The 14,015-nt window shown below is 43.6% G+C and overlaps 1 protein-coding gene and 1 pseudogene across 2 annotated transcripts in view; both read left to right on the top strand.

Annotated features, from left to right (window-relative positions):
* SPIDR (scaffold protein involved in DNA repair) overlaps window positions 1-14,015 on the top strand; it is a 273,150-nt gene that overhangs the window by 233,209 nt on the left and 25,926 nt on the right. Inside the window, exon 11 of the mRNA XM_081110967.1 lies at window positions 4,929-5,069. Within this exon, the coding sequence (XP_080967093.1) occupies window positions 4,929-5,069 (141 nt within the window). The remainder of the gene's footprint in view (window positions 1-4,928; window positions 5,070-14,015) is intronic.
* Window positions 11,454-13,033, top strand: LOC308533148 (eukaryotic translation initiation factor 2A-like; annotated as a pseudogene). Its single transcript has one exon. The product of its transcript is annotated as a eukaryotic translation initiation factor 2A-like (transcript).

Below are 14,015 nucleotides of genomic sequence, written 5' to 3'. Positions count from 1 at the left end.
AAAACTTCAAAGAGATTAAATTATACCCTCACTAAAACTCCCTCTACAAATCAACAGTTTTACTTTTCTTAATCCTTGTGCTTTGTTCTGTTGCTTTTACAGATTAACAATACATGTACGTTTAGAATTTTTAAAAGTATTCTGTGATTAGCATGATGTGATAGTAAGCTGGTAAGAGAAGAAAAAACATTCTTAAAGACAAATATTAACTCCATAATGGACTTTTATACTTCCAACACGATAAGACGGTGACTGAACGGTGAACCTCTTATCTGTATTATTTTATGTGCTGGGAATGTGCTGTGGAACGTAGTTTCATTTGGCACTGACTTTAGCCGGCTCTTCCAACATGGTGCAGGCCTCACCCTCATGGCTCAGAAATGCATAGAATCAAAGTCCTGCCGAATGGTTCCTCATGGCTAAAACAGAGGAGATTCTGCTATAGTGCTGTGCCCTTGAATTTCTTTTTGTCTGCTGCCTTATTTTCCCAGCTGGGATGGGTAGGGCATGGCTGGCCTAGAGGAGGGGCAAGCTGAAGACACTGTGTATTTTAATGTATTACTCACCGCTTTACCTACCCAACAAAATCACAGTAGCTGAATGAGGAAGGCACCATGGGAAGGCCAATCACAGGCTGGTTTCACATACCAGGCAGTTTCATTTCTGTGAGGGATGGCATGCTTTCAGCACCTTTCTCTAAGCCCGTTCACACGGGAAGATTGCCCCTGTTATAAAGTACATACACATTGCGGACACAAGCGAGCTGGCACATGAGGGAAAATCATCTCCTTGTCAATTAATTCCATTTGTAACAAAGCAATTTAAAGTGGTCTGGCTTGTACCGTCTCCGGGTTGCCAGGAGCCTACATCCCTCAGCAGCAGAGCCCAAAACAGAGCCTCTCCTGCCGGCTGCCTTTCCCTGCACCAGATGCCTAAAATCAGGACAATGGGAGGTGGTTTTATTTGGATGAGGGTGTGTGTTGTAGGCAGGCATGCAACATTGATCTTAAATAAGTGGCATTCACTTCCCAAACTTACTCCAAGAATTTTGAATGGCAAACTCTGTCTCATGGAGTGAATGCAGTTATGAGACTCTTACTCTAACCACTGACATCGACTTCCTCACGAGGGGACATTTCTCGTTCTTCTGGCGTTTATCTAAGCGAATCACGTCTAAAAGCAGCCGCGTGCCTCTCACACGAGGCACAGGGTCCCACCAGCAGTGCTCGGTGCTGCAGGGAGTCTGGAACGCCGCCTGCAGCCTAAGTCCTAGCTTGCCTGTCACTGGCAGTGGAGAGTTTGCTATTAACTGCATGTACATTTCACCTTGTCCAATGGCTATTCTGCTTTCCAAAGTGGGAGCTTAATTTTATGAACACTGACTCATCACATAACTTTAAAATGCCAATTCTAGCCTTCACATGGCTTGGCTAGCAGCTAAGTTCACAATATTTCCAAGTTTTTTAAGGACAGTGCTTGTTTGAAATGGTTGTCCTGCTGAGCATGGCCACAATGCTGTTACACTGTCTGCTCAGGGACCTCTAGTGTCTGAACTCCAGCCTCCTGTATAGATAGGTAATTATCTAATCTTCCTTCGATTAGAATAATGGAAAAGGCCTCCAGGGAATAACCCCCTGTCATGCAGGGGAGAGGCGTGTCAGCCAGAGCGCTGCCGCCGTTTGTCAGTGGTGGCAGCTGGGCTGGACTCCCGCCTCTCCACACCTACGTCGTTTCTGCCACCTGCTTTGAGTCCCATCCTCCGCTGGCCAGCTTGGACTTCCATGTTCCGTGTTAATCACCTCCGTCTTTGCCTGCTTCCCGGCTCAAGTCGCTTGACCAGCCTTTGGATTCCACAGCTTCTGTGGTCTCTGAAATGAGGTCCACAGCTGGGCTTCCTGCCCTCAAGCTCTTCTTGATTCTCCACTGCCATGGAGCTCCTTAGAAATCTTAGGCCAGCATGGACTCTTCCTGTCCCTCATGCATCATCCATGACCGTGTTCTTCCGTCGTGCCTTGAAATGTTTCCGACGCATGCGTGCATGCCGACAGAGACCTGGAAATGTTTCCAGTGTATGCTTGAATCTGACAGAGGCCAAGAGGATGGAGTTGTGTGAGGGCTGCGATCAGAGGATGGGGCGAGGGCCCACGGGATGAATTAACAAACTGGCGCTTCATCCATGGGGTGTTAGCCTAGTGCTCCTAGAACCCAGGTTTCTTAAAACAATGGGAAATTTGAATTTTATGTAAAATCACCCAATTTTTAATATATGTTGAAATTTAACATAACATCCTCTACCTTGTCCTAAGAGTTACATTTCTGAAAGAAAAATATCATCTTTTTAGTGTCACCCCATTGTTGATTCTTTGACGGCAGGAGGTCAGTGCTAACTGGCACAGATGCTGGTTATTTACCACCGCTGGTGCCCTGGTCAGGTCCACCTCCTTACACAGGCCTTTCACCATGGCCTTTACCACCCTCACCCCCCACACGGTTAAACATCAGTAGATGCCAGCCACACCCAACCATGAGACTCGCTCCACCAAGATGCCTCTCTATTGCTGCCCACAACCAGTCCCTTCCCTCCCCATCCCTTTTCCTTCCTTCTTCACAAATGCTTGTTAAATTTTTCATTTTCTTTCAGAAATATAATTTTTATTTTAAATTAAGAACAATAGCCTGGCAGATGTGGCTCAGTGGTTGAGTGTCAACCAGCCCATGAACCAAGAGGTCGCCTTTCGTCAGGGCATATGCCAGGGTTGCGGGCTCGATCCCCAGGGGGATGTGCAGGAGGCAGCCAGTCAATGATTCTCTCCCATCATTGATGTTTCTATCTCTCTCCCTCTCCCTTCTTCTCTGAAATCAGCAAAAATAAAGGTTAAATTAATAAATTAATTAAGAAATCCCCAAATATTAGTCCTTTATCTCACTACCATTTTCCCTACCTTATCTAGCCTTCTTTCAATTTCTCAAACATGGAAGAGCTCTTTCCTATCACAAGGTTTCTCTGTTGTAAATGCTTTTTCTCAACCATTTGCTTAATAATTGGCTTCTCTTTCTTCAGGACTCAACTTAAAGGTCACCCTCTTTTAAGAAAACTTCCCTGACCACCCTGGATAGACTATCCCACCCCAGTGTTGTTTCTCAAGGTACTCTGCTTATTTCCTTCCTCACACCACCACGACTTGTGATTGCATATTTATCCGTGTTCATTCTTTTCCTGTAGAGGTACAGGGGGCAGGATTGCTCATTAGCACATACCTAGACCTCGCTGAAGGCCTACACAAGTGGCAGTTCTAACACATAATAGATGGATCATAGATTCACTAGACACACCCAAAAGGCCAGGGTACTGCTTTAGAGCACAATGACAAATCCATAAGTGCAATTGTTATTAAGAATCTTGTGAAACTTATCTCATGGCTCTGCAACCTTCTATGCTATGCCTCCCTACCTCTATTACACTTCTTTGTTCTTTCCCACTTGGGTCTCTGATTAAATTATACAGTCTTTGCTTATTTTGTATGAAAAGTTTATAGGCCAATTAAATTGTTTTCAAGGGACATTAAAAGCCTATTTTTTTATAATTTAGCATAAATCACTTGCATTCTGACCTTACTACTCTGATATGATTCTTGTTGAACATTTAAAAGTATGTTTTGAAAGTTATAGAGTGGGTGAAGTTCTTCTAGATAAGTGGCCTCATTATTGACTATTTACAATTTATATATAACTATATTTTAATCTAGAGGCCCGATGCATGAAATTCGTGCAAGGTTAGGCCCTCGCAGCCATGGCTACCTTGACCCTTGTGGTCCCAGCTGCCTCGTAGCCCCGCTCCCCACCCACTGGTTGTTCCGGAAGGTCGTTCCGCTCTCCAGTCTAATTAGCATATTAGCTCTTTATTATATAGGACTAGAGGCCCAATGCACGAAATTCAGGCACTTGGGGGAGGTCCCTCAGCCTGGCTTGCGCCCTCTCACAGTTCTGGAGCCCTCGGAGGATGTCCAACTGATGGCTTAGGGGAGCAGCCTAAACCATCAGTTGGACATCCTTAGTGCTGCCACAGAGGTGGGAAAGGCTCCCGCCACCACCACTGAGCTCACCAGCCATGAGCCTAGCTTCTGGCTGAGCGGTGCTCTCCCTGTGGGAGCGCACTGACCACCAGGAGGCAGCTCCTGCATTGAGCGTCTGCCCCCTGGTGGTCAGTGTGCATCATAGCGACCGGTCATTCCACTGTTCAGTTGATTTGCATATTAGCCTTTTATTATATAGGATAGTTTGGCCCGGTGCTGGAACAAATCCTGACCTCTCTGTAGAGTAGATTTCGATATTCGGATTTTATGGTCATTATGCAGTTTGCCATTAGTTCATTCCTTGTTGCTGCTTGGTGCTTCCCTCGGAGACTGGAATGCTTCTTGCTCTGGGTGCTCTCTCAGCTTCCACTAGGCTAAACTGGTCACTCTTCTGCATCCTTGTAACTTGTTACTGTAATGTGACGCTATGGCACAAAAAATGTCAAAATCAGGGGCCTCCAGTTTAAGACCTGCTTACTGTCTTGCCTAGCCATTTAACACACTGACCCTCACTTTCCTCATCTATCAAATGGAGGTGATAATGCCCACTTTCCTCAGCCAAAGAATTAAATCGACAATATATGAGACTGCTCTAATTATCCATAATACATGGGCAGCAGTAATATGTGTGATTTGAAAGGATGGCCTTCTTCGTGTGCTTTTAAACCTCATTCTGCTTAGAATTTAGTTTTATGCCAAAAGCGAATTCTGTCTCTATAGTTTGCAAACAGTGATCAAACGCCTGCGTGTACAAATCTAGAAAGTGCATGTTTGAATTCAACTTCATTTGTCCTGATTTCTGTGTTGAATCAAAGACTGTTCCAGGAAAGAACAACTGTGAATGCTTTTTTGTAGAGTCTGCCTCCTCGTGCAGGATGCCTACGGAATGTTCGGCGAAGTGCACTCAGAGGGCACCATCTTTAAGGACAGACGGTTGGAGGGGCAGTCCTGCCGCCTGGCGGGCATGAAGGTGCTGCAGAAGGCCATCCGAGGAAGGTGAGGATGCACTGGAACAGCATCCAGCTTGCCACAATGACTGGTTCTTTTCTTCGTATTTTATCTGTAATTTTATTTTTAAAGACAATAAACTCTAGGACAGTGGTTCTCAACCTTCCTAATGCCACAACCCTTTAATACAGTCCCTCATATTGTGGTGACCCCCAATTTCATTGTTACAAATTGAACATAATTAAAGCATAGTGATTAATCACAAAAACAATATGTAATGATATATATGTTTTCCGATGGTCTTAGGCGACCCCTGTGAAAGGGTCGTTCAACCCCCAAAGGGGTCGCGACCCACGGGTTGAGAACCGCTGCTCTAGGATCTTGGAATTTGCCTGTAAAACAGGACAGAGGTTGAGTGGAGCCCATGAAGTACCTGTGGGGAAAATGGTAATGACAGCAAGAACAGGTATGCAGGTGTAGCAGTTCATAATTTTGTGAAGATTAAGAAGATTTAGAAATGTTAAGTATGTATATTTTAATTCTAAAGATTTTTCATATGTTGTTCTATCTCTAACAAGTCAGCTTTATATGAGTCTGTTTATGTAAATGAAATTTTGTGAAGAGGCATCTTAACAGCTTTAAGTTAAACTCTTAAGTTGTCACACAATTTGCTCTCCATAGTAAGAAAGCTTTGTTGTCCGCCAAGGTTCAGGGTTCACCCTGAAATGTGGTTTTGGATAGGCAGAGGTGGAATGGTATATAAAGCTGCCCAGACTGTGGCTCCCACATCTCTAATTACTTTCTTAATCCATGGTTTCGGGAAGAGAAGAAATGTTTTTAATGGAACTATTCAGGCATATAGAGAATTAGTGTAAACCCTGAAGTGGGTTTTCTCAATCTTATTGTGTAACCTCTCTTTCCTCAAATAGTGTCTTATTTTAACTCTCTTAATGTTAATGTTGTGTTTAATTATGGTGACATCTGAGCTTATAACAGTGTCTGAGGGCGGGAAAAAACATTATGAGTATCTGGTATTCTGATTTTGAAGCCGGTGTGGATAACGTCTTTTAGTGGTTTGTATAATGACCCTTCCAGCTATGGTTCTGGATTGTGAGCGTTTACCGAGCATTACGGACTGACCCCTGTAGTCAGGCAGCTTTCTCACAGGCCTCAACTCTGTCCCCGCCTTTCATATGCGCTTGCAGATGAGTGATGGCTCTACCCAAGAGCTTGTTTTTCTGAAAGATGTATATTTCATAGACAGATCTCCTGTAAGCTCTGGCTAGATACAACAATAGTTTATTGATCCATGTAGATTTGTCTTGTGATAAACGCTTCTGTTGTTTATAAAAGGATAGCTGTACTATAATGTAATTGCCGTATAGATTGGGGCAGGGTGGGAGGGGCGGTGCCCAGATATTTGGAAAGCATGCTAGACGTTGGGTCATGTGAACCTTATGCTTCCTAAGGCTGAACCTCATTTTAGTCCTCGGAATCTCAAGAACCTGAAAAGACTAAGTGTGGTCCTGGTAACAGTTATCGCTGCCTTGGCACTGACCTGACATTAACCCCATCAGGGCCATTTAGGGAATTCTCTTCCTTGGTATGAACTCTGCAGGTGAGCCTCCCACCTGAGCACACGGGGTCACCAGCAGGCTTTCGGGGTGGGACAGCCTTGCCATGGGTTTCCTGCTCCGCTCTGGGAGACGCTCATCCTGCTGGAGACGGTGGGACATAGCTTCCCGTGGAAGTACTGCAGCCAGGACTGGAACCCAGGGGTCTTTGACTCTGTAAAGTTCGTGTTCTTCTGTCATGTGTACCTGATGACATTTAATGGAGTGTTTGTGGGTAACACTGAAAGCTTTACTAACTACAACATTGCCATAGGAAACCTTTTTTCCGTGGGAAATGCACTGTGTATTTCAAATAATTCATTTCAAACTTTTGAAAGCCATTCCTTTTATAGATGGTGACTAAATATCTGGTGCCCTTTTTTGCTTGGGATTAATTTCTTTATCTTATATGTTTAACGTTGTTTTGGTACGCGGCCATCCAAATATTTATTTAGATTGTCTTTTCTTTTGGAAGCTATATTGCTTCAAACAATTTATTAAATAGTTTTGGAATGCTGGGTGTTATAATTGTGATATTATCCATTGTCAGTCAGCCATCCATTTGTGGCCCAGTAAACACAAATTGTCTGTCTTCCCCCCACCCCCCCGCCCGCCCAAAGTACTGTATTTCTTAGCAACTCACATAAACTATAACAAAATATACTTCTCATAAACCTAATACACTTACTTCCAAAAATTCAAGCTAAAATTATTAGTTATAATTATATAATTTCAATATCTAATACAGAAAATAACTTTTTTTGCCAGTCGGAAGAGAGTTGTGTGTCTAGGCTAATCATGGAGTCTTAGATTTTGGCCAGCAGATTTCATCTGGTCTGTGATTATAGTGATGGAAACCACTATTCCACACAATGGGCTTGAAGTGGACTGGTGACCTCAGAGCTGCTCATTCGGACAGAGCTGTTGGACCACTCTGCAGGGAGCATCGCTCTGTGACCTGCTGCATTTGGGATGGCTTGCAGAAAAACAGCCATCGTATCTTTTGTGCTTCTCTGACATATTTGTGGAGTGAGTGTTTATACTGACAGGGTAAAATACAAAGAGTCAGAAAAATAGTCTGGGTCTTCAGGAAAAAACTACCATTTTCCAAACAACCGTGAAGCATGCTTGCTGAGCAGGACATGGACCTCTGCCTGTGCTTTCCTTCTCTCTAGGGCGTCCCCGCTGTTTGTTCAGTGACTTCTCTAAGGTGCACCCCTGACCTTTGCCCTCCCAAGTGGCTGTGCAGCCGTTTAGTAGGTCAGACAAGCTGAAAAGTCACCTTATTTTGGAGTCATTCTGTGTATGAACTTTATCTTTTTATTGCGAATTATTCTTTTCCTTTGCTATGATAAGGCAACACTGGGGGGGTGGGGGGGGCGGAATTTCCTGAAATATGTAAACCCTATAGACATGGAAAATATAGCTAGCAAAATTTTTTGTGGGGAAGGTAACCTCTTTAAATTCAAAATCCTAGTAGTATATATGTTTCAAATTATTAAGCAAAACTACTAATCTCTGTGTCTAAAACATTAATTTGTAGTTATTGTTTTATTTAGAGCTCGTGAATGCCCGTTACGAGTAATGTATCGGAGGGACTTTACTACAGCACTTAGTCAGGATTCACTGTACACAGAGGGCTCTCCCTGAGGGCTGAGAATGACAAGGAGGCATAGATACCATCTTTGGCCTTGAATTGCATCCCCTAGAACAGAAAACTAGATAAGCACAAGTATTTGAGCAGTTGCTGCTTTAAATGACTAGATTTTAACTGGCTGATCCCAGAAGATTTCATGAAAGAAGTGAGTGAGAACAAATGCCGTACACATCTTCATCTGGCAGGAGACATTTTCTTCAAACTGGTGAATGTTACCTGTGCAGACATAAAAGTAGGACTAGGAAAGATATATGCAAAAGAGGAAGAAAGAGGGTATTGAAACAGCAATTCAGTCATTTATTCTAGAAATACTTGGTAGCTCTGGGTGCTATGCCCCTGGATAGCTACTGCAGCATTGAGCTATATGTTAGACTTGGTGGATTTATCCTAGACCAGAACATACTGAGGTATAAAGTCAGCTAGAAAAAGCCAGTAAAGTCTTAAGTCCTATTAGGGTCATTATGAGTTTTTTTGAGAGAAGAAAAGAGGTAATGAAAATGAAGTTAAGATTATCCTACTATTGTAGCTGTAATAGATTTGACATAAAGGGAGAGATTGGGGCAGGGCTACCAGTTTGGAAACTTCTGCAGCAATTGAAGGAAGAACGAAGAACCAGTTACCAGTGGATTTTGAATGCATGGCTCCTCCGGGCAGCTGCGGTAGGAGCTGTGGCAGATGCCAAGAGTATAAAATAGGCCACTTCCTCCAAGAGCTCATAGACCAGCAGGAGAGCCCAAGAGGAAACCCAGAAAGACACCAACTGGCAAGTGCCTCATACAAAGAGCTGTGGTCGGATGGCCACCTTTAAGAGAGGTTTAGAGGGTGGGTTAAGATTTAGGAACCCTGCAGAGAACTGCAAAGGCCTGGGACTAGGACTAGAAAGAGGAAGGGAGGAAGGACAGCCTCTATTGTCTAAACATCCATTTGCCTCTCTTAAGAAAGTATGAAGTTAAGATAGCACTGGTGTCTGGTCAATTTTAATGATCGAGTAAGGGGTTGGGCACTTGGGAGGAGGTTACTTTTTAGAGCAGTGGTTCTCAACCTTCCTATTGCCGCGACCCTTCAATACAGCTCCTCATGTTGTGGTGACCCCCAACCATAAAATTATTTTCGTTGCTACTTCATAACTGTAATTTTGCAACTGTTATGAATCATAATGTAATTATATATGTGTTTTCCAATGGTCTTAGGCGACCCCTGTGAAAGGGTCGTTCGACCCCCAAAGGTGTCGCGACCCACAGGTTGAGAACTGCTGTTTTAGAGGCTGATCCAATAAATAGTTGTTGTTTAAATATCAGCTTTTGTTTTCAAGGTAACCCATGAAATACTGATAAATTTTATATTAGAAGCCAAGCTTAGTCAACATGCCCAAACACTAACCCAATGGTCAGGGGAAAAAAGTCCCTTAGACATCCTCCTCCCAGTCCCCAAGCACTGTACTTGTGGCCTTTGCATGGCGTAGACAATCAATCAATCAATAAATATTGACGTCAGTGAGAATGACTAGTGGCAAGTATTTCAGTCTGGCCTGCCAATTATTAATTAGGCTCTTAAGGGCAGGAGCTGTTTCTTGCTCACCATCGTATTTCTTGTTTGCAGACTCTGTTCTCACCCCCTTCTTCCAGAAGAGGGCCTGAAACAGAGATGAGGTTGATTGATTACCTAAGAGTCACACAGCTGACTAAGGGTCAAGCTCTGGTGTGACTCTGGGTTGCGGGTTCCAGGGTGTTTGCTTAATCCATTTATTTTTTAGTGTTTTTGTTGTTACTGTGAACTGACAGTTACTTATATTAGTGATTCTAATAAAAGATTAATAGAGATCATAACTTTTATTTTTATTTTAGAGGAAAGGTATTTTTTGAAATTTGAGGTCTTCGTCCCAAATCACACAAATCATGATTATAATGTATAGTTCAAGACTTCAACTGTTTATTCAGTTCCATACATATTTGGTTGATTAGCTTCAGATCTGCTTACTGGTAAATGAGATCAACTGGGGCACCAAGGAAAGCAGGAAAATGCAAAAGAAGTTAAGTGCGTGGAGCTACCATTTATCAAATGCCAGACACCATATGGGTGTACATGTGTGTAATCCTCAAAATATCCTCTCAAGGCAAATACTGTTTCATTCATTTCACAGATGAAGAACTAAAGCTCATCAGCAGTAAATATTTTACTCTAAACCCACTTTTAAATGGCTCTAAAGCAAATTCTGCTTCTATTATGCCATCCTGAAGCATAGTCTAGCTTGACTGTATGTGAGGCGGGGTTGGGAGGTTTGGCGTGGGTGGTCATGCCCAGTGCCTGATTAAGAAATAAGCCCTATCCCTTCCTTTCTGTCACTCTGGGTGACTGGGACAGCATGGGGGCGGGGAAGGCATGAGAACCTCCCCACTGTGGGCTGCTGCTCCAATGAGACGTATGCTCAGAAATGCCGGGTTCAGAACTGGGTGCCACCCTGGCTTCCTGCCCAGGTAGTGGGTGGGAAAGGTCTTTCTCCCTGAAGGCATCCAGTTAGCCGTGCAGGTTGATTTGTTATTTAGGTTGGAGCCAGTCACTGGGTAAAGGGTGTTTTGTGGTTTATTCTTCATTATTTGACATGCCAATGTAATTTATTGAGTAGGACTAACCAGTTCAGTCTTTGAAAAAGTATATATAGGGAGGCTTCTTGATATGTAAATTTGTAGTAATAGAATATATTGTAAGGAGGCGAGTGTTTTGTTTTGTTGTTAAGTATCACAGCATACTTGCATTAATGTTTGGTAAACATTTGTATTGTCCTTCTCGGACAACATGGTGCTGTCCACATTGCTCTTGAGAGTGTAAAGACCAGAACTGTGCATGGGGAATGGACACCACATTTTACAGAAAACACAGTGTTTCCGAGGGAATCTGGAGGAATTGCAAAGCCCACATCTTTTTTTTTTTAATATATTTTATTGATTTTTCACAGAGAGGAAGGGAGAGAGATAGAGAGTTAGAAACATCGATGAGAGAGGAACATCGATCAGCTGCCTCCTGCACATCTCCCACTGGGAGATGTGCCCACAACCCAGGTACATGCCCTTGACCGGAATCGAACCTGGGACCTTTCAGTCCGCAAGCCGACACTCTATCCAGTGAGCCAAACCGGTTTCGGCAAAGCCCACATCTTTAATAACGATGGGAACTTGTTTGCCTGGGGCAACAGAGAAAAAATAAATATCATCAATGGCAGCAGACCTTTGACCTCCCAAAGGCAGTTTGCCTTGAGTTCTTGCCAAAAACCACTGTCCTACCCATGTGGCAGTCACACACTGCTTCAGAGATGCCACAGCGGGGAAGCCCGCCTACAGCTTGATGATGGAAAATGAGACATGTTTAAAATCTTTCATCCAGAAAAAAATGCAAAATTGGTATCCATCCCAGTCAAAAGTTGAAACTATTTCTGCCCAAAATGTTAACAGTGAAGTTCACTTCTTCGAAAACAACAATTACAACACAATTGCAAACAAATTGCATTTGCAAAAAATGGATTTTGTGTTATTACCTGGACCCTACAAGGTGGCTGTCATGTTGGGGGTAAGGGTACATCTTCATTTGTTACATCCTATCAGTAGGCTAACTTTGGTGGACCCCGTGCAGCTTTAGCCATAAAGGCTTCTCTGAGGTGGGTGAGGGTGCAGTGCTATGGCGTAGAAAGGCTGCTGCTGAGTAGGCGCAAGCACAGGTGTTGAAAAGGTGGGAGTTTCCTGTGCTGGGGACCAAAGGCCACGCTACATTGAAACAAATGCAGAACGTGCTGCAGTGCGGTTACCAGAAGCGGCCTCATTGGTGATGCAGCTTGGAATTCTGGTTGTGCTGAGTTTTGTGCTGTTTGGGGACTTACGCCTGCCAAAGCGACAACCTTCAGCTTGAAATGGGATCCTGTGTCTGACTTCGGAACTCGTCCTCAGAATGCAGCCTACTCTAGTCCTCCTGGACGTAGGTTAGTGTCGCTGGGAGTGGGAATCTGACCGGACAGATGGAAGTTTGGGATGTTAAAAACTACAAATTTATTTCTAAACCCACGGCTTCTGATTCTAGATATTTTACTTGGTGCCCAGGCAGTAAGCATATTTTAACAGTCACTTTTGCTCCCAGGCTATGTGTTAATAATGGGTATAATTTTGGGTGCATTATACTGGCTCTGTCTTGCACGAGTGTTATGTGCCATCAAATGCAAAATTATGGCAGGTTTCTTGGCAGTCATTTTTAGATGGAGTGTTACCAGCACAAAAAGGAGCTTACCAAACAGGTCCAAGTGATGTACCCAGGAAAGAACCAAAAGCTGCAATAGCGTGTAGACCCCCAGCTTTAAGAAGTAAACCAATCGCCAATTCCTAACTTGCATGAGGAGGAACCCTTTCAGAATATGAAACCACAACCAGGAAATGATAAGCCTTATCAAAAACAGCCCTTAAAAATCAAAGGAAGCCTGAAGCTAAGAGAGCTGCAAAGCAGGAAGCAAGAAGTGACACGAGTACAGATTTGGCGCCTCTTCCTGCCCCTGTTTCTGCAGACCTCAGCACACAATACTCCCAGTCACCTTCTGGGGAACCCGAGATAGACCCAAAATCAGGAGCTTAAAGAGGAAACAAAGCAATCAAAGGACCGAAAGAACAAGTAGAAGCTGGAAAACAGCTAAAAAAAATCAGTTGGAGAAAATTCAAAAATAAAAAGCCCTTCTCCAGGAGCTGGAAGATTTGGAATTGGGTGTTTAAAGATCAACAGAAAGCAAGTTAGTTACCAGAAAGCACTGCAAACACATCTGTTAAGTGCGTTGCTGTATGTGGGATATCGTCTGCCCAGATTTAATGTTCGTCTCTAATTTTAACCATTTGCCCAAGGTTCTGCATATGTGTGAAATTATTTCATAATGCTTATTGAATTGATTTTTGCATCCTGCATTCTAGATCATGTCAATATATGATTATAAAAACACACGTGAATTGTCTAGCCAAGATTGAAAGACAAATGTCTTTTTTTTTTAAGTAGGGGACGGTATTTGCCATATAAATGAATAGAGACATTTTACATCAATAAAAAGCTGTTTCACAATATATATTCTGTTGTTTTGCAATATCTTGCATCATCACAATAGAAGATTTAAGTCTGAAATCATTTCTCGATATGCAGCCGTCAATCAGGACAGCCTGCTCCGGAAACTCCTCATCTTTAAGCTCGCTCGGGTGAGGGGTGTATCTCTCCTAGTATTCTAACCCGCGTTCTCCTTGCTTCCACAAACACTGTGAGCACTCGGTCTCTTGTTCTTTCCGAAGAGCTCTCATGCAGGGCCAGCCTGTCCAGAGCCAGACCTCACTCCCATGGGTCAACAGAGGCGGTTCAGTCAGCAGCCTCCTGGCGCCCCTGGGCATGAGGGCACTCGGGAGGGACATGGGCCTGATGCCCCACATGACTTAGGAAAAGGAAGAAGGCGCAGGCATCCCGGAAGAAAGGTGCTGACTGAGCATTGCCTGGCTTTTCCTGGCTTCTCTGCATCTTTCTCCCAGCCTTTGCACTGCCTGCTGGGTCCTGGGGAAGCTTTCCAGGAAAGACGACAGCATTGCTATTTGATTTTAAAGTCCCCAGCGTTTTGTTTCCCGGAAGTTTTGAGGTACATTTGGGGGAAAGCTGCGAGGAAAGGGAAGAAAGATGATGTTTGGAGCAAAGTTGTTGAGCAGAGCTGAGGAAAGATCAGGGTTA

The sequence above is a fragment of the Myotis nattereri genome, assembly GCF_964212035.1.
Source record: "Myotis nattereri genome assembly, chromosome: 17".
NCBI classification, from domain to species: Eukaryota; Metazoa; Chordata; class Mammalia; order Chiroptera; family Vespertilionidae; genus Myotis; species Myotis nattereri.
The sequence above is the reverse complement of the archived record's forward strand: the minus strand, read 5'-3'. Positions and strand labels throughout refer to the sequence as shown.